The sequence below is a fragment of the Trachemys scripta genome, chromosome 1 (assembly GCF_013100865.1).
Source record: "Trachemys scripta elegans isolate TJP31775 chromosome 1, CAS_Tse_1.0, whole genome shotgun sequence".
NCBI classification, from domain to species: domain Eukaryota; kingdom Metazoa; phylum Chordata; order Testudines; family Emydidae; genus Trachemys; species Trachemys scripta.
In genome coordinates this window covers 26,727,972-26,748,402 of record NC_048298.1, presented here as the reverse complement: position 1 = coordinate 26,748,402, position 20,431 = coordinate 26,727,972, and the positions used below count along the sequence as shown (strand labels likewise).

The 20,431-nt window shown below is 40.4% G+C and overlaps 1 protein-coding gene across 2 annotated transcripts in view; it reads right to left on the bottom strand.

Moving 5' to 3' along the window:
* Nucleotides 1–20,431, bottom strand: part of PIK3CG (phosphatidylinositol-4,5-bisphosphate 3-kinase catalytic subunit gamma) — a 51,420-nt gene that overhangs the window by 9,172 nt on the left and 21,817 nt on the right. For both annotated transcript variants that reach the window (XM_034766590.1, XM_034766599.1), the window contains exons 5-10: nt 18,611–18,714; nt 9,587–9,733; nt 8,645–8,735; nt 4,416–4,546; nt 2,655–2,766; nt 274–431 (exon numbers count right to left, since the gene is read on the bottom strand). In XM_034766590.1, coding sequence (XP_034622481.1) covers nt 274–431; nt 2,655–2,766; nt 4,416–4,546; nt 8,645–8,735; nt 9,587–9,733; nt 18,611–18,714 — 743 coding nt within the window. The remainder of the gene's footprint in view (nt 1–273; nt 432–2,654; nt 2,767–4,415; nt 4,547–8,644; nt 8,736–9,586; nt 9,734–18,610; nt 18,715–20,431) is intronic.

Genomic DNA, 20,431 nt, shown 5'->3' with positions numbered 1-20,431 from the left:
TACAGTAACAGGTCTTCCCATTCATTTCCATTGCAGGGTAATGCTGTGCCAAGCAGCTCCGTATGTGCCTTTTGAATTCTAGTTCCCATAATCATATAGGTAATTTGATAATTTAGTTATAAATTCAGGAATAAAATAGCCCAGAATTTGATTTTGGTTCAATACAGTCTATTAACAGGGAAGTCTTACATTTTGAAGACTAAGGCACTAAATGCTAGTCTCAAAAAATAAAACATTGTTTAACTTATTTACATCAGAAGATTGACTCCTTACCTGAAATTTACTGAAATGCAGACTTGTCTTCTTTCCAGCAGTTCCCATGACAAAAAGAAAATCTGGTGTCAACACAAAAGGGACTCTTTCCTTATTAATTCCAAGGAAGCTTTTGTAATTCCCAAGAATATGACCAAAGTCAATATGAAAGAGATTACCTTTATAAGAAAGAGAATTCAAGATTAGGCTGATAAATAAGTAGCAGACAAATATTTCCACTGGCATCCATAATACTATGGATAGCAACCTTGTTATGGTTTATCTTACATTAGTTTACTATAATATAACTCTGGTTTACTAGAACAGACTATTTGTTCTCCTTTTTATACATCATCATAGCCTCGCAGCAAAATATTTATTGTTCAAATTTATTTTTTGCATACCTTAATAAGCAGGCAGAACTTCAATATCTTTATCCATTTCTCTTAGTGGCATTATTACTATTGGGACCTTATAACATATACATGACAAGTCACATGATAAAAAAAGTTGTACCATGAAAACTTGTGTCTTAAATCCGTATCACCCCATACCCTTGTGGAAAAGTCCCCATAAAATACAATAGAGATGAAACAAACATGGTTCCACAGAAATTACTCCTTTAGGATTTAATACATAATACAACCCTTTCTGTAGTTATTTTTTAACCACGATATAGATATCTATAACAAAGATACACTATATTATATATTCACTAATTCCGCAGGATCTTTTCATAAAGGTATATAAATGCTTGAGTTCATTGGAAACCAAGCCATTTCACTAACAGCCCAATTCTGCTTTCTCTCATGGATTGGTAACTGGTTAAAAGATAGGAAAGAAAGGGTAGGAATAAATGGTCAGCTTTCAGAATGGAGAGAGATAAATAGTGGTGTCCCACAGGGATCTGTACTGGGCCCAGTCCTATTTAACATATGCATAAACGATCTGGAAAAAGGGGTAAACAGTGAGGTGGCAAAATTTGCAGAGGATACAAAACTACTCAAGATAGTTAAATCCCAGACAGACTGCGAAGAACTACAAAAGGATCTCACAAAACTGGGTGACTGGGCAACAAAATGGCAGATGAAATTTAATGTTGATAAATGCAAGGTAATGCACATTGGAAAACATAATCCTAACTATACATATAGGTCTAAATTAGCTGTTACCACTCAAAGAGATGAGTCATTGTGGATAGTTCTTTGAAATCATCCACTCAATGTGCAGCGGCAGTCAAAAAAGTTAACAGAATGTTAGGAATCATCAAGAAAGGGAGAGATAATAAGACAGAAAATATCATATTGCCTCTATATAAATCCATGGTACGCCCCCACCTTGAATACTGCGTGCAGATGTGGTCCCCAATCTCGAAAAAGATATACTGGAATTGAAAAAGGTTCAGAAAAGGGCAACAAAAATTATTAGGGGTATGGAACGGTTTCCATATGAGGAGAGATTAATAAGACTGGGACTTTTCAGCTTGGAAAAGAGGCACCTAACGGCGGATATGATAGATGTCTATAAAATCATGAGTGGTATACAAAAAGTAAATAAGGAAGTGTTATTTACTCCTTCTCATAATACAAGAACAAGGGGCCACCAAATGAAATTAATACGCAGCAGGTTTAAAACAAACACAAGAAAGTATTTTTTCATGCAACGCACTGTCAACCTCCAGAACTCCTTGCCAAAGGGTGTTGTGAAGGCCAATACTATAACGGGGTTCAAAAGGACCTAGATAGATTCATGGAGGATAGGTCCATCAATGACTATTATCCAAGATGGGCAGAAATGGTGTCCCTAGCCTCTATTTGCCAGAAGCTGGGATTGGGTGACAGGGCATGGATCACTTGATGATAACCTGCCTGTTCATTCCCTTTGGGGCACCTGCCATTGACCACTGTCGGCAGACAGGATCCTGGGCTTGATGGACCTTTGGTCTGACCCAGTATGGCCGTTCTTATGTTCTTATGTTCATTAAGCTCAACCAGAGTTGCATCCATGTTTCTGATGGCAGAATTAGGGTATTAAAGTTGTTGATTTTGTTTTACTTTTTTGGAATTTGGGTTTTACATACATTAAAAAAAATATATACAGGAAAAGCAGCTGAAATAAATGTCCATACAGCTATACCAGTAGCACAGAATCTATGCACTTCAATAAAAATGTTACCAACCCTATTTATGTTACACGATTAAACATTTCCATCCTAACTTCCAGTCAGTGCAGTCTTACATATCTGTGAGTCAGTTTAAATACTAATGTTAATAAATAAAAAGTACAGGGATATGATGAATTATGAGTAAGATGTAAATATTAATTAAATATCAGTTAAAAAACATGTCTAATAAAACATACCCAGTCCCTATTTTAAGTATGTCATTCATAAAAAACCTCACCTGATTCTGTAATCATAATGTTGTCATTGTGTCTGTCTCCTATTCCAAGTACAAAGGTTGCCACACAGTAACCAGAACAAGAATAAACAAATCTTTCCACTGCTGCCTGAAACTAATTAATAGCAAGAATAAAAGTAAGAATACTCTATTGCTTATATCAGTGTTTCGCAAACTATTTATCATTGTAGGCCACATATGTGGCCCACAATCTGTTACCTGGGCCGCAGGTTGAGAACCACGGTGCACCCCCTCAATCCCCCGCAGAGACCCCTCCACAGATGGGGCCAGGAGTGGAGTTCTGGGCGGGGAGCCGGGGTGCAGGGACTCTGGACCCCGCCATGCAGGGCTGGGTTGCAGCCCTGACTTTGGACCCGGCCGGACGGCAGCCCTGGACCCCAGACCTTGCTGTGTGGGACTGGCAGCAGCCCTGGACCCCAGACCCCTGTTGTATGGGGCCAGGCGGCAGCCCTGGACCAGACCTCTGTTGTGTAGGGCCAGGGGGCAGCTCTGACCCTGGATCCCCGCTGTGCAGGGCTGGCGATCCCAACCCTGGAGCCTGTAGGGCCGGGTGGCAGCTCTGGACTCCAGACCCCTGCTATGTGGGACTGGGCGGCAGCCCCAGAGCCCGTACCCCGTGGGGCCGGCTGGCAGCCCCAGACCTCGGATCCTCGCCGGGCTGGGCAGCCCGGACCCTGCCGCACCAGGCAGCCAGGAAACCATACTCCACCACAGGGCCTGGTGACCTTTAGCACACAGCTGGGCTGCAGCTGTGTCCTAATTGGACCACATGTGGCCCACAGACCGCAGGTTGAGAACCACTGGCTTATATAGAACACTTCACCTTCAAATCTAGGTATAGGCATTAAGAGCAGGATCCTACACTGCACTCAGCACCTTGCAGAATCAGACCCTTATTAATTAATTACCACAATACATTTGTGAGCTCCATTTATATTGTTATCCCACTTTTACAGAGGAAAAAAACATGCAGAGAGGTTAATGATTTGCCCAAAGCCACACAGCAAATCAGTGTGAAAGCCAGTGTTAGCTCCCAGTCCTGTGCTTAACCCTAAACCATGCTGCCTTTTACAGTCTTCCTATGGGCATGTCTACACTTACCTCCGGAGTGATCGATCCAACGGGGGTCAATTTATCGTGTCTAGTGAAGACACAATAAGTCGACCACCGAGCACTCTCCCATCGACTCCGGTACTCCACCAGAGCGAGAAGCGTAGGTGGAGTCGACGGGGGAGCATCAGCAGTCGACCTACTGAAGTGAAGATACCGCGGTAAGTAGCTCTAAGTATGTTGACTTCAGCCATGCTATTTTCATAACTGAAGTTGCGTAACTTAGACTGACTTAGCTCCCTCCCCCCGCAGTGTAGACCAGGCCTAACAATGCTTGCTTTAATCAGCTCACCATGCATCACTTCCAAATACCATCAACAAAAGGGATAAAAAAGCACCTTGTTACTCAGGATTATGACGTTAGCTTTCCTTTTGCCCTGTTACATGACACCCCATCATACACACCATAGTTCTTGTTCTGCTACAACACACAGTAAAATTTATTTTGAAAGGAAAAACAAACTATGTTAATGAAACCTGTGAACCAATTTAAAACAACAATAAAACAGAATAATTTGCAAGGAGGATGCAGTGTGTGTGTGTTAGAGAACACTTTTGGGACTTTCAATGGGACCTGTGCACCTAAATCACTTAGGCGCTTTTGATATCCAATTCAAGTGTCTAAGAATTCACCTTTTCTTCAATCACACATCTGTCTTTCAGCCACTGATTTAATATTTCATCCTTAAATGCACCTGTGTTGCCAACTGTACTTTGCTGAATTTTGGCAATTGTTGTAGCATCTTTCACAATTTCAATCATTCCTACAAAAGACAAAGAGGAAATAAGAATTTTATTTTCTAAAACACTTTATATATATATATACATATTTATAGAACCAATGCGGTCTGCGTATTATTTCATAGAACCACAAAGTCACAGAGTGAAGGTCTTATATTCTGTTGAGATATTTACATTAGGAGGTTGCATTGTCACAATTCAAAGTCATTATGTCTCAAAGCAACACTACAGTACAAATATTGCAAATGTAGTATCAGGGTATCATCCATGGCTTTGTGGTTCTGTGCTACTATTTGATACATTATCTCCCCTTACCCCTGCACTTACACATAGCTACTAGGAAGGAATATTGGGACATTTTTCTTTTCTCTTTCCCTTTCCGATCCCTGGGAGAGATCCTGATGGCTCCAGTTCTTTTGTGCTGTGCTCCCTGCACTGCCTCAAGTTTCTGGCAGCATGGGGAACACTCCTGTGCTCAGCATCCTGCGTGCTCTGCCTGAGTACACATTTCTATCTGTCTAGGTTCTTATCCTGCACTTGTTACCATAGTCTCTGAGGGCCTCACAAATAAGAGAAAGACAACATAGCAATCTCTTCCTCCCCCTATACTCTCGGCCAAATCCTCCTACTGGGAGGAAATAACTATTTCATTCTGAGCATGTGTGTAGTTATTTTTTTTAAAGTAATACAATTATTATGAGACAAGTATCAGAGGGGTAGCCGTGTTAGTCTGAATCTGTAAAAAGCAACAGAGGGTCCTGTGGCACCTTCTAGACTAACAGAAGTATTGGGAGCATAAGCTTTCGGGTAAGAACCTCACTTCATCTGAAGAAGTGTTCCTTATTACTAGACAGTGAAGTTAAAGTATAATGAATTTTGTATTTTGCTTTACACATGGTGATGTTCACAGCCACTCTTCTCTCTCATGGAAGTGAATTCCAGTCTCTTAGTCCAGCTATCAAGACGGTTCCCTCTCCTGTGTACAAAAGCCTCCCTCTGTTGGTCAACTCTTTTGTGGTTCCAGTGGAACACAGCTATCCTGGGAAGTCAGTCGGAGGGAGAGGTGATCTCTTAGGTTGCTAGGGCCAATCCTATTGAGGGTGTTGATTGCTGGGACAAAGCACTTGAATTTGATTCTGTTTCATGGGGATGCAGTGCAGAGAGGAGAGCACTGGGTTGATGTGCTTCTGGTAACCTGTGTTGCTAAGCAGGTACTTTCTATACTTTGTAACAGATGGAGCCTCTTCAGAGTTGGCAGCTTCATTCACGGGTATAATGATCAGCAATAATCACATCCAGTGGTCATAAGCACATGGATCACCCTGGTCACATCTGAGTCTGACACAATAAGATGCAGCCTTCTGGCCAGCAATACATTAAAGATAGTGTTTTTTAGAGCACGGGCTGTTTGGGCATTCATTAGCAAAGAGGAATGCAGAGGCCCCCAAGGCTGCAAACTTAACAATCTTAAAGAAGACACCCTTAGCAAATTGAGGCATTACACATGAAGCGAGTCCTTCAAAGTGCTTCCCTCTTCCCACCAAAATCATCTGATCAGCTTCAGCTGGCTGCTCTCCATCCAGGTACTGAAAAACCTGAAAGATGGTTCTTTTTTATATTTGATGTTAATGGAATTTAGATCTGAGTAGTCTCCATACTGCTGGAACGTCAATCTGTGTTGGCTCACAAACAGTAGCTTCATATATATGTTGAATACCATTGGGGAGAAGAATGAGATTTGGGGAAATCTGTAAGTGAATGCTCCGGCAGACCACTTGCCTATCATGACCCTCTGATTTTGGTCCAAAAGAATGTAACCTCCAGGAGACCTTGAAGTGGTGCACCAACTAGTCACATATTGAAGAACACTAGTTTAACCTGAGAAAACATACAGTAATGAGCTGAGACTGTCCCCTCATTTGACCAACAATGTCCTTTTTTGTGGTATTGAGGGGTGCACAATTCTTAGATCCATCACATGGAAAAGGGAATATAGGAAGTACAGTACGAAAGAATATATTTTCTTGAAATAAAAAATGGGGAACCTATTAAGAACCCATAAAAGAAGAGAGAGTCATGGCAGATTTTTTCCCCCTGCAATTTTATTTTTATGTTATTGGATAGTTTTAAGATAAATTTATATGCAATAAAATTAAGTCTTATAGTTTCTGGAAATTAATACGTTTTCTAAAAAAAAATGGTCTAATGGAGAGGCAGCAAAATTTGAAAACATTTTAACAGTAACAGTTAATGTTAAAATACATGTATCAAGTAATATTTTCAAATATCATTCATGTTTAATTTCTTTTGATTTTCATTTGATATAATTTGAATAGTAATCTCTGATTTTAAAAACAATGTGTATCGAGAAAGAGAAATACCCTTTATATTGCAACATCTTGCATTTTAATAAGCATGAATTTGGGACTGCTGCATTGCTCAGGAATCACAAAATCATGAATGAGTAATGCAGGTGACCTTAAATCAATCTTGATGAAGTCTTTCCACTGCAACATTACATATTCTCTATGCCACATATTTTTAGCTTTTAGAAAAATTACTTTAGAGATATTTTAGAGAATTCTTAATTTTAGCAGTACTGCTTTCATATTTTTCTGCCGATAAAGCAGTTTCTGTTGCAGGGGGGAAAGGAAAGGAAAAAAAAAAAAGCGTATTGTGAAGAATGTGGGAAACACCTTTATTATTTTTTGTGAATATTATGTGGACCTCTGCCTATTTGATTACTATCATGCTGTTATCTGCTATGTGGATGCAAAAAGTTAACTCAATCCTGGGAAGTTCTGCATGTCTCCAGGAAACCAAAGTTAATTACTTTAGTCCTTGTCTATACTTAAAAAGGAATGCCAGTATAGCTATACTAACAAACCCTGTAGTGGAGATGCAACTTGTACCATCAAGTTGCATCTTTTGCCAGCAAAGCTTAAACCTGTTCCCCAAATGGAATAAGCGACACCAGTGCAAAAGGTATAACTTTTTGCTGGTTTAACTGTTTGTCCACACTGGGATTTTTAGATGTGTCAGTTAGAGATGTGACTTCTTTTTTTTTTCTCTCACATTCCTAACCAACATAGCTATGTTGGAAAAACTTTTAAGTGATGATCAAGCTACGGCCATGTCTACACTAGGATCACTTTACCAGTATTGCTATACTGGTATAAGTATACTGGCAAAGCATTCTTCGTGTGGATGTAGCTATACCAGTGAAGCTGCATTTTGTGGTGGAACAGTAAAAACCATCCTCACAAGTGAAACAAGCTATCCCAGTAAACGTGCAGTTTTGCTGGGATAGGCTACATCTATACTAGGGGCTTTTGCTGGCATAACTATGTCAGTAAGGAGTCACACCTCTTACCACTCCTGTGTGACATAGCTGTGCCGGCAGAAGTCACCAGTGTAGACCAAGCCTTAGACAGTTCCCATCATCATTGTTCAACAAATAATACTGGTGTCAAGGCCTTTGAAGTTTTGTCCCTGTCAAAGTTGGACACAACACTCCCTTGGCAATGGGGAGAGGGGGGGACAGCGCATGGACAGAAAGAACAAAGAAGCCTGTTTGGTTTTAAAAAGAGACCCACTGAAGCTCAGGGGAGATGGAGAAAAACAGGGTCTGTAGAAAAACAGACTGTAACCTGGCTCCCAGAAGAGTGGGGGTACCAAGGATATGTCAGGCTTACCAACATCTCGGGGAAAATGTGAAGATAATATAAGATAATATGTGTATGGGCTTCATGTTGTTTTAACCCTTCTTTCTCTGATTGCTGTGTATCTATGGACAAATAAATAACACTTTGCTTTGAAGAAGCTGATTGGCGTCATTGCATTGTCATACTGATCACAGCTCCCGAGGGGAAGTGTATAGCAGGGGCCAAACCCAGTTCGGGTAAACACGGTTGGTGATTTCACTCAGAGACATGCAGATGCTGGACCTATCTACTTGAAAGCAATATTCAGGGAGGGACTGAGAGAGGGGTCAAAAGTAAGGCTCACCCTAGAGCCATGACTTACACAGAGACATACAATATAAACTTTATGTACAATTTTTGTGATTTGTTACCACCATGACATTCTGCAATCTACTGATCTCATCAAGTGTACTGTACCTATTTTATTTCCCGTAGAAATGCAACCATATGGCAACAAACATAGGTCCAAGGATTCTGCTTCCCAAATAGATTCCATAATTCGAAGAATCTAGTCATAAAAACAATATACATTTTTACAGCATTCCATCTTCAAAAGCACTTTACAAAACAACTAATTAACCCTATCCAGAATCTTGTGAGACAAGTCAGTAGGATTATCCCATTTTACAGATGGAGAAACTGAGACAGAAAGAATAAAATGATCCATCTGAGGCCACAGAGACAATCAGTGGCAGAACTGGAATTAGAACGTTATACTTCTTGGCTCTCAGTCCTGTCTTCACATCATGTCTCTCTCCCTGATAAAACATACATATTTATTGTATGCCCTATTTTAAGAGACAAGAACTGATCACATTATGAAACACCAACTTCTATGTAAATCCTCAGAAAATGCTAATATTGGTAAACTGGTCTATTGGAACACCACCATCAGACCAACCAGCAAGGTCATACAGGAGAAATGCAATCTGTCAGTGTCTTTTACCTTTGTAAGTTTACAAAAAATATGTTTTTCCTTTAGTGGGAAATAGATCATAAAGCCCAAAATGACAGATTAATTTTGTAGGATAGTGAAAGTGTGAAATTTATGAAAGACTCAGAGTCTCAATTCTATCATCTAGCCAAATGCATGCAGGAGGACTAGGACAGGAGGAATGAGGTGCAAAGGTGATATAAAGTACCAACAGGACATAAAAAATGAGGCCCTAGTCCTGGTTGGGGCCTCTGAGCAGTACCATAATATGATTTAATAAATAATAAGTTCATGTTCCAAGTGTACCATAAATACAATTTACATACATTTTTGACAGGAAAAGGGTTGTTTTTTTTTTTTTTTTTCAAACAATACTTTATTCACATGGCTCTTATACATATCACATAGCAGTTTAGCAATCATACCTGTAAAATAAGCATATCCTGGCGAAGGTCATCTCCATGTTTGAAGATAATGCCTATGGTTTCATTTGATAGGGCTGTGGGGTCTGCACATTTAAATTCAAGCCAAAGTGGCTTTTTCTTGGATGCCATTACTTTGCATTTTTCAATCTGTAAAAGATGAATTCATTTCTAAGCTTTTTACTCCTGTTGGCACAGCAGAGTCAATGCAGCTAACAGAATTAGCTGCAGATTCTATTGCTTTTTATGCATCATCAACACATTGTTTACAAAATTCAAATCAGTTATGCCTGTGGAAACACATTTAAAGGTTGGGGGAGAAAGGTGTTATTCAGTTACCACAGAAGGCCTAATTTAGCTTGCAGAATTTTTAATACTAGTGATGATGCATGAGCTGGAAAGAACCCAGCTTGACTCAGAGCACAGGCTAAATTTATAGAATTGGCCATTAAAAAAACTGAACAGCACCATCTTCTAAACTGTGAACCAAGAATATGAGATTCTGAAATCATAGGGAGACAGTAAGTATGGAAACCCACAATAGCAGTTTTACCGTTAGTTTGCAGAGTAGAAACACACATTTAATTACCACCACCCCGCCCCAAAAAAATGACTCCTATTGACTTCATTGTAAGTGAATTGGGTCCTATGTCTCTGGATTCTGTTTGATTCTATTTTAAACATCAGTGAAACATGGTACTTTAAAAAGCATGAACAGACTTTGAGCAAGAAAATTACATCTTTGAGGGTATCTGAAGCTAGATCAATTGTAAGTACACATCTGTATCAAGTCTCTACAATATTAAGAATTATTAGTTGTTTACTGCATTGTATTTTATTTCCAATTTATGGTAGAGAACACAGAAACATGTATTTGGGCAGATTCTCAGCTGAGGTAAGTTAGTTTAGAAGTCGTTGACATCAGTGGATCTGGACCACAGTATTTACCGTATATAAAACAAAAACAAAAAATCCCCAAACAAACCACAACTCCCACCTCCAAAATCCACCCCTCAAAACATGTATTGCCTACATTCTTACAGTATGACAGCAGTAAGTAATTTAATATAATTAGGTATAAAATACAAAAATAAAAAAAAGACTGTTAATGCAATTTCAAGCTTGTGAAATCCAGCACCAAAACTCAGAAAACTTATTTACTGTTTTTCCAACAAAGTTAATTGAGGCATATTGCACATATGGCATGTAACATGTATTAGTCCTGATTGCCTTCTTCAATGTAAACTTATATGCATATGTTAATGTTAATATGTTTACACTGCACAAAGAAAACAGGAATTGCTACATACATGCAAGATATGGATGAATTAATGTTGCAAGAGACGACTTAATTTTTTGGATCGTCCTGATTTTTAAGTGCTTGAATTCCCAAGCTTAGTACTGCGGTAACACTTTCCCACCATCTCAGTAATTTCCCTTTTAGAAAATAAAATTAAAAAATCCAGTTAGTTATTTTTATGGATAAAACATAGGACTGGGAACTGGAAGTTTGTTCCTAGTTCTGCAACAGACTTTCAGCAAATCACCTTCCTCATGCTTTAGTGTTCTCTGTAGGCTTGGCTTGACGTAAGTAACTTGCCTCATTTTTTAGTGGGCATGACTGGGAAGGTGAATGGAAGGGTAAGATGTAAATGGGGCTTACCAAGCAGTATGCTGTAGTCAGGATGTCTGTACTAGCTAAGATAAGCAGGAATACAGTAACTCCTCGCTTAACGTTGTAGTTATGTTCCTGAAAAATCCTACTTTAAGCGGTACGATGTTAAGCGAATCCAATTTCCCCATAAGAATTAATGTAAATAGGGGGGTTAGGTTCCAGGGAAAAAAAATTTCCCCAGACAAAAGAGACTCTCTCTCTATACAAACACACACACACACACACACACAGTATAAGTTTTAAACAATTAATAGTATACACAGCAATTATGATTGTGAAGCTTGTTTGAGGTGGTGGAGTCAGAGGGTGGGATATTGCCCAGGGAATGCCTTACTGCTAAATGATGAACTACCACTCGGCTGAACCCTCGTCTGAGGATTAACACATTGTTGTTAATGTAGCCTCACACTCTACAAGGCAGCAGGAATGGAGGGAGGAGACACAGCATGGCAGAGAGAGACAGAGATGTGTGTGTGTGTGTGTGTCTCACCGTGTGTGAGAGACCTACCTTGCCCCTTTAAGTACGCTGACCCCACTCTAAGTACATTGCCTTTTTAAGTAGATCAGCAAATTGAGACAGCAGCTGCTGCCAGCAAGCTCCCTCCATCCTGAGCCCTGTTGTGTCCTCCCCCTGCTCTGTGGAGAGGTACAGGAGCAGAGGGGAGAGTGAGAGTGGGAGGGAGGGGGACACCCTGACATTAGAACTTCTCTTCCACCCCACCTCTGCACAGCAAGTGGGAGGCTCCGGGGAGCAGCTCCAAGGCAGAGGGCAGGAGCAGCATACCACAGTTGGGGGAGGGACAGCTGAACTGCCTGGCAATTGATAGCCTGCTGGGAGGCTGCGGCACAGGGAACTTAGGGGAGCTGATAGGGGGGCTGCCAGTCCACCCTGGTTCGAAGCCCCCCCAGCTAGCTCCAACGGGCTGCTCTTTCTGCAAACAATGGACAAAGCAGGTGATTGCCAAACAACGTTATAAGGGAGCATTGCGCAACTTTAAACGAGCATGTTCTCTAATTGATCAACAATGTAACAACGAAACAACATTAACTGGGACGATATTAAGTGAGGAGTTACCGTATAAAGTTTTGCTGTGTAACTTTGGATGTGTGGTATGCCCTATAATATACCCACCCGCTACACTTGTCGTCAACATAGCTTTGCTGTATGCCATAGAAAGGAACCTGAGTGACAAGACTGGAGTCAAACTGAGTTCTTGGGGAACTGAGTGGAAGAGGTCTCAGGAGAACACCAATATAGCAGTTCAGCGACTCAGATTCCATTTGTCTGGAGCAGGTAATGTATAGTTTATTATATATTATATTATATTATTAAGCTTTACTTGCAAGGATCACAACCCAGAAGTTTAGCAATGGTATTGGAAGGGTTTAAATTTCAGCTTTCCAGGGCACTGGAGGAGTGGGTTAGATCTAAAGGAGGTCCCTATGGACTCCCCTAAATAAATGATAGGGGAGACTGGAACCAGGTAGAAAAGGAACTCCAATAAATAGTGTTAGACAAGAAATGCAACAAAAAGAAACAAAAAACCATGTTATTAAATTATTATACAGAAGTCTCTCCTAAAGAGAAATTAAGTAACATACAGGGAATAGAGGGAGCTACTTTGGATTCCTATAGAAAGGAATGCCTGGCAGAGCAGGCAAAGGTATGTTGAATGCTACTGAAACTTTAAAGAATAAGACCAATGGGAGATCATGAAGAGAACAGTAAGTGTAGCTAAAGAATGAATGCAAACAATCACAAAGATAAGCTCGTATTCCTAAGAGAAATTGGCTGAGAAATGTGTCACTTTGGGAGATAAGTAAGTGATTTAAGGAAAGAGAATGAGGGGTTAAAGGGAATATTTATGCAGATGTTAAAAACGTTAGAGTGCTGAGAGGATAAAGCAGGCCGGTATAGTAAAGGTATTGGGTGTAATATTCAGTAAGGGAAAAGAGAATTCTTGGTTTGATAACAAAATCTGGTTACAGCAGTACAACTTGGTCCAGTCTTGCCTGGTGGAACCCTGGTAGTCAAACAAATTACACAAGAGGAGGTCAGGTGGTGACAACTACCACCACTATGCTTTTGTCCCCAGGAATCTTTACAGTCATTCTGAGAGAGAATGGCCATTGAATGGTCTGTAAATAATCAATTGTAAAGGACTGCTGTAGGCAGAGAGACACTCTGGGCTTGGCTACACTTGAGAATTCACAGCGCTGCGCGAGTGTAGTCCCCTCTCTCCGAGGGGAATCGCTTGCAGCGCTGCGAGCGAGCAAGCATGCAGCGCTGCAGGCGCTGATTACACTGGCGCTTTACAGCGCTGCACTCGCTGCGCTTGGGGGGGGGCGTTTTCACACCCCTGAGCGCAGCAAGTTACAGCGCTGTACAGTGCCAGTGCAGCCAAGGCCTCTGATTTGAGTCATTGGACTATGAACAATTTAGTCAAAATCACTAAAAAGAAATTAGGGGTTTCCATTTGAACTTAGCTGCCTCCAAATGTACAAGTAGGGAATGTAGTCAGGGTACAGTTTGTAAAATATAATTAGAGCAAAACAAGTGGTGTTGATTAAAATACTTAAAAGAATTGCAAATATATTTGAGAAATTACATAAGGTTTTAAGGACCTAAACAAACACTCCTGGTTTGTAAAACCCTACTTTGTACGTAAAAAATTAATTGGCTTTTAAAAGTCCTAAAGATCTAAAAATCCATTTCAATCTTTCATTCAAAGTTGCAAAAGCAGACAGGCACTTTTGAGCAGCTGCCAAGGTTTGCTGGTAGTCTTTGCTAAATCCTTCTTCCCCAACCCGCCTGCTCAAGCCAAACACACGTAGCTTGTATCATTTGGCTTTGTTACCTCAATGTGTTTATGAAGTTCAACATCTTTTTAAATAAGGGCTAGAGGACATGGTTGCGGCTGTGGCAGGGATGGCCAGAACCAAGAAAGTAGTGAGAGACTCTGCATCCTCTTGTAATGAATCAGCAGCTGAAAGAGCTGCAGGGTGAGAATGAAAAATTAAAGAGACAGTACACCTCTGGAGCAACAGCAAAGGCGTGTATGGGAGGGTGGGAGGCATTGTTAGAGGAGTAGCAATGTTTTGAACACTGAGCCTTAAGGTGGCTCTAGTAATCAGACAATTGCTTTCATAGGGGTACATGGAAACTTTTTATTCACAAAACAGTTACACTTGACGTGAAAATTAACACGGCTAACAAGATTTTATGGCAAATAAAGGGTGAGAGATGCACTATGGAAGATTCCCATGGTACATGAAGTGTGTTTTGTAAGAGAGATAAAACAAATGTAAAGACATGCTATTTAATTAAAACCATATAGAGGCTCCAAATAGGAGCCACAATAGGTTGTGTTTTCTTTTTCAGATGGCTGTGCGCTTTGGAAGCAGAAATCAACCCAGCACCAAGAAAGATCAGTGAAAATAAGAAATTTATCCAAAAGTTTTGTGTAATTATAGAGTAAAATAAATTGCATTGGGAAGTAAAACCTATATAGAAGTGTTTTGTAAATGGAAAACTAAGCAATTATATATAAGATTGAAATAGCCTAGATTTGAAACAAATCCAACTAATGGCTTAGAGTTAAATTAAGGTCTTATTGCTTAATAAATTTTAGTTTATTAATGTGCCAAGTGTCATTGAATTTCACCTATCTGCAGTCACAGGGGTTTCATCAAAAATGGTTTAAAACTATTGAAAGGACTCTATGGATAAAAAAGTAAACTTTCAGAATGCATAAGCCTGCCAAGGTCAGGAAGCAATGAAACCTGGAGGGAGCCTGACATGGGAGCTGAGCTTTTTGGGACTGGTATATCACTTTGAAACCAAGAAGACATCATCAGCGACAAGTATCGCAGGCCCGGGGAGGCTGAGCCTCCCCAGCCAGGCCTGGCCCCACCCATGCTCCATCCCGAGGCAGTCTCCTGCTTCCTGCCACTTCCCCCATGGCCCCAGCCCAGGCAGGCTGCTCCTCTTCCCCAAAGTGGGCTGGGACTAGGGTGGGCCTGCCTGTGGCCTGGGACTCAAGGCAGCTGGGGTCAGTGCCGAGGCTAGGGGCGCTCGGGCGGGGTGGCCTGAGGTTAGGGGCCGGTGGCCGCGGTGGGGGACTTGGGGCTCCGGTGGGAAAGGGGTGGGTCTCAGGCACAAGGGGTGGGGCCAGCATCCCCAATGGTTGACATAGAAAGGCTGTGGGAACATGAACAAGCATATGAACAGAAGCTAGCAGCAGAAGTACTTCAACCATTACATGAGCAAGGGTTTCAGCCAGAATTAGCATCTAGAGTACTGTATTTTGAAAGTCAACAAAGCAAAAAATGTATTGATAAAGAATTTGTAACTATTTTATATGTATGATGTTGTAATTTTTTTTTTATGTACAAGATAAAGTTAATTTTCGAACATGAAAGATAAAAGGCAAAAACAATGACATACTATATAAAGTAAAAGATGCCTTAAGTGACAGAACAAAGAGGGTTGCCCTATTTTATCCCCACAGAAATGTTAAAAATTTGGTACAAGGGATGTAATACTAATTGGTACAGGGTAAGAAATTTAACCAAGGTCCAATAACATATTATTAAGTTAAATGTGAAAAGCACTACAACTCGTCCGGCGTGGAAGAAGTTTTATTTTCCTTCCTCAAATTCTGTTGCAAGACAATGCAAAGTCCGGAAAGCTCTGGACTTGTACTGCTGCTTGCACCAGGAGGGCACTTACATGTGCAGAGTAAGAGTTGCCAGCATGTGGGCTCAATCTGGGGGAATAGTCGTCAAATTGCAAGTACAGTTCAGATGCTGGGATGTTGGTAAAGTAAAAACTGCCTATGTTGGTGATGACAAGTATTGTTTGGTGACTTAACAGGATCACTTCTGGTACGGACCCAGGAAATGTTATTTTAATTGGCCTATGTTCTGTTTGACACCTAAATTTCTCATGGTGATAAATGGAAAGATTTTTACATTTTGTTCCAGTTTTTCATAATGTCATTAAAATAAAGGCAAAGTTAAAATTACTGAAGGATGCTTTAAAGGCAGAGCAAGCTTATAATGTGGGATTAGAGCCTTCTGGGTTCTACCTGCGGAGGTGAAGTTGCATCCCCTGCTTCGTACTTTGAACCTAATATTAAGGGTGGTTCAAATTATTATAACTACTGTAGTTTTGACGATGTGTTGCTGCTTGGTAAACTTGAAAAAAAGAGCACAGAAAGGTGGAATAGGACACAAATGAAACAAATACTAACATTAAAAACAAGAAAATTAAAGGAGTGGAAACGTAGGCCTGGTTTGCCATAACCTGCCTCATTTCTTAGTGGGCATGACTGGGAAGATGAATGGAAGGTTAAGTTGCAAATATGGGCTTATCAATCAGTATGCTGGAATCAGGTTGTCTGTGCTAGCTAAGATAAGCTGGAACACCCTGATGCTAGGGACAATGGACAAGATAAACTTGGAATGTAAAGATCAGGTTCTATATGAACAGCACATGGACAGAGCATGCTTATGCAAGGCTGGGGCTAATGTAATTCAGTGCACCTTAAATATTCAAAATCAACTGGGCTTTATAGCTATGTGTGAAACTGCCAGCCTTAAATCTTAATTACTTTAAAAATACTGAACCAATTGGCCTCAAACATTTGGGCTAAGGCTAAATATTGAAAATTTCAGCCCAAAAGGGTTTTAAATATATGAGAAAATAGAAGAAAATGTATTTGAATGGAAAGTGGAACTCACACTGGACTAAAGTAACCACTATAATAAACATGCCTTTGTTCACAGATTACTTTGAGTTTAGTATCCAAGGAATAAAAGGAAGGGATAGCTTGTGAATAACTGTCTGTCTGCCTTCTGATGTCACACCATTTGCACCTATAACTCACTTATTTCCCTTATCTAGGGAAGTGCTGTAGAGTTGTGAGCTTCACAGTCTATACGGAAAGTATCAAATGCTGTTGTGGCAGCAAAGTGTCTAAAAAAAAAAAAGTCACATTGCCATCAAACCAATTGTGACTTCTATCTACAGTATCTGAATAGCCCATCAACCGCTTAATTGATTCTATAGTCATACCACATCAACCTCTTAATTTGGTAGACACGTGTCTGTGATCATGTTGCAGTGACTGGCATTTTACTGTCTATCTAGGTATTTACAGTATACAACATTTTCATTAATGAAGTATGAATGAAGAGACTTTTACACTACTGGCCATTTTACACAAAATAGATTATGAGACTGAATTAGTTATGTTAGACGGAAGGTCCACACTGTGATTGCTTTTATTGCATTTGGATAAATGTAACACTTCTGTGTATACAAAGCCAATCAGTGCCTTTCTTCCTACACTGTGCAATAGAATATTTTCTGTATCACCACAACATAAATTCTATCCTAAAATGCTTTGCACAATTAACTGATACTTACAAAAATAAGGTAATAACTCAAAGCAGAGAGAAAGGAAAAGGCAATGAAAAGAACTTTTAAGCTGAGATTTGAAATAAAACAGCAATTTGGTATATTGAAGAGATACAGAAAGGTTATTCTAAATGGCAGAGAAGACTTTTGTATCAACAATGGCTCAACGAGGTGGTGCAATGACTGCGCCATGGGCAGTCATACCTAGTGGTTGAAGCAGAAATCAGATCTAATGGTCAGAGCAGAAGGTCAAAACGAAAGACAACATTAGGTACAAAGCTGAAGGTCAGAGCTAGAGACAAAGTTGGGTGCTAGGCCAGGGATCAGAGCTGAGGACAGCGTCAGGGATAAGGCAGAGCAGCAGGGGCCAAAGTAGAGCAGGACAGCAGGAACTGGGAGTAGACAGGGGTCTGGGATGGGAGGACAGGAACCAGGAACAGGAAGGAATGCAGGGCTCAGGAGTCAGGTAATCCAGAGGTAGTCACAGCCAGCCAAGGATTCCGCTACTTGCTCTCACAGCTTCCTGTTGTTACTTCCTGGTTTATGTTGTGCTCCTTAGCCAGTTGGGGGTCTGGATGTTTCCCCCAGTGTTTTGGGGCAGGGCCCTCTGCAAGCTAGACCTTCTTTGAACCTGTCCCTAGTTACTCAGGTGAGCTGCTGGGTGGCAGTCATGACCTGAGTGCTGCCTGGGGACCCATGGACCCAGGTTTGAGGTCTGTGATCCATCATAGGTAAGGGGAGTAACCACAGAAAAGATAGGGTTGTCAAAGTGAACTGAGGTAAAACCATAAATGAGGATATCTATGGCAGAAGTGAAGTCAAGACTTTTGGGTACATGATTTGAAGAGGCAGATATGTAAATCACACATATTTGCAGATAAGAGATGTTCAAACCATGAAGAATTTGTAAATAATAAAATATATTTACCACTAGTGCTCCTGCTCTCAGCCCAGGGTCATATGGAACTCTAAAGCTTTCCGGAAGTTTGCTGTTCTGCAGTTTTTCAAGCTTTTGTTTCAGCTGAGTGATAACTGTAATCGCAAAAAATAAATCACCATTATTGGGTTCAAAAGTTAGAAGCAGAAAGTTACAATTAATTAGACCTTTTAAGTCTCAGAATTTGGATGCAAGGCTCCTATTTTTAGCTACCTTTTTGAACTGCTTATGCCTAAGACCTTCTAGCAGCTTCTTCTGATTTGGAAATCCAAGGAGATTCTATTGGTAGGGATGCTCTATCTGGTTAAATGTCCTCGGGTGTCTAACCATAGACAGCCAGTCACAGTGTTACCAACTTTCATGATGTTACCACTAGTCTTGTAAAATTTGGTGTTTTTCTTAAAGATCCAACACCTGGACTCAGGTTATTATATGAGAATCTGAGCTTTCATTAAAAAAACATTTCTAGCCCTCATCATTAACAAAAAAACCTGAAAACATGACCCCTAAAAGTTCAAAACTAGAAGACAAGAACACAACTTTTTAAACAAATCTCCTGATTTTTGGATGCTTAGTGTGAATAATACTGAAGCCATGAAGACTCTAGCCAGAGACATAGCCTCCCTGGAGCATAGTTCCCCCAACCACACCTGGCCACAGATTTGGACCTACAGCTATAGTGATGTTGGGCAGTGCTTTAGCTCCCTCTCTGTGACTGCAAGGCTTTCCAGCAACAGCCAGGCAGTTACAGCTAGAGCTCCAATCCTCACAAGCCAGGGTGCAAGGAATAGTTACAACTAAGGGCTAGCGGCTCAGTCAGAGTATCCCCCAAACTGATGGCAGGACAACGGCCAGCACCAGGATGAGCAACCAACCACAGCCCTCCATCCAGTCCAGGGCAAGAAGCAACCAGAGGCAGAGCCTCAAGGAGCCACCAGTTACCTGGAGCCAGCCAAGGGCATAGCAATTACTATATTCTTAAAGAATGTTCCATACTGCAGCTCTATCAGTTTTAAATTCTAGCAAACAGAACATCTGCTGATCATGTAAACAAGGCATTGAATAGTCATATATGTAAATCAGGAGATCCATTCATAGCCCCTCCAGATTTCTGATCCTTCAGTTTAAATTGGAATGGTTAATAAATACACATTGTTCCATCTTAGCTAGCCAGTCACAATCCCTCTCTGCAATATGCTGGGAAGTACTCTTCTTGTATATTAAACAAACAAGACACCAATTTAAAATAAAAAGAAAATAAGACAGGGATTTCTATATGCACAAGTTCTAGCTATTCAAGCGTCCCACCATCTTGATGGCACTATATAAATAATTATACCCTCAAAAAAAGAGGAAAATTAGAAGGGAAACAAAGGACCACTGGAAAATGAAGAAGCTAGACAAAGCATTTATACACCTAGAATTTTTAAAATACTAACAGAGAAAAATCTCAAAATCTTTGCTATAAAGTTCAGTGAATTAAGAGTCACCCAGGAATTGAAAAACAAAAACAAATGACACCTATCTTTGAGGCTTTTAGGAAAGAAAGGCCTAGAAAATACCAGATGACTAGTGTGATATCTGAGTGCAAGATAAAGGAGTCAATATGTGAACATTATAATTAGACACCTTTCTTTAAAGACAAACTAGGGTTTATTAAAATAGGCCTTCTCAAATCTAATAGCTTTCTACAATGTAATTATTGATTTACTACACAAAGGTGCTCAGGATATAGCATGTTAATTTCAATAAGCTATCTGATATAAAACCACATAATTAAGAACCCGAATACCAATTACTTAAAGCGATCAC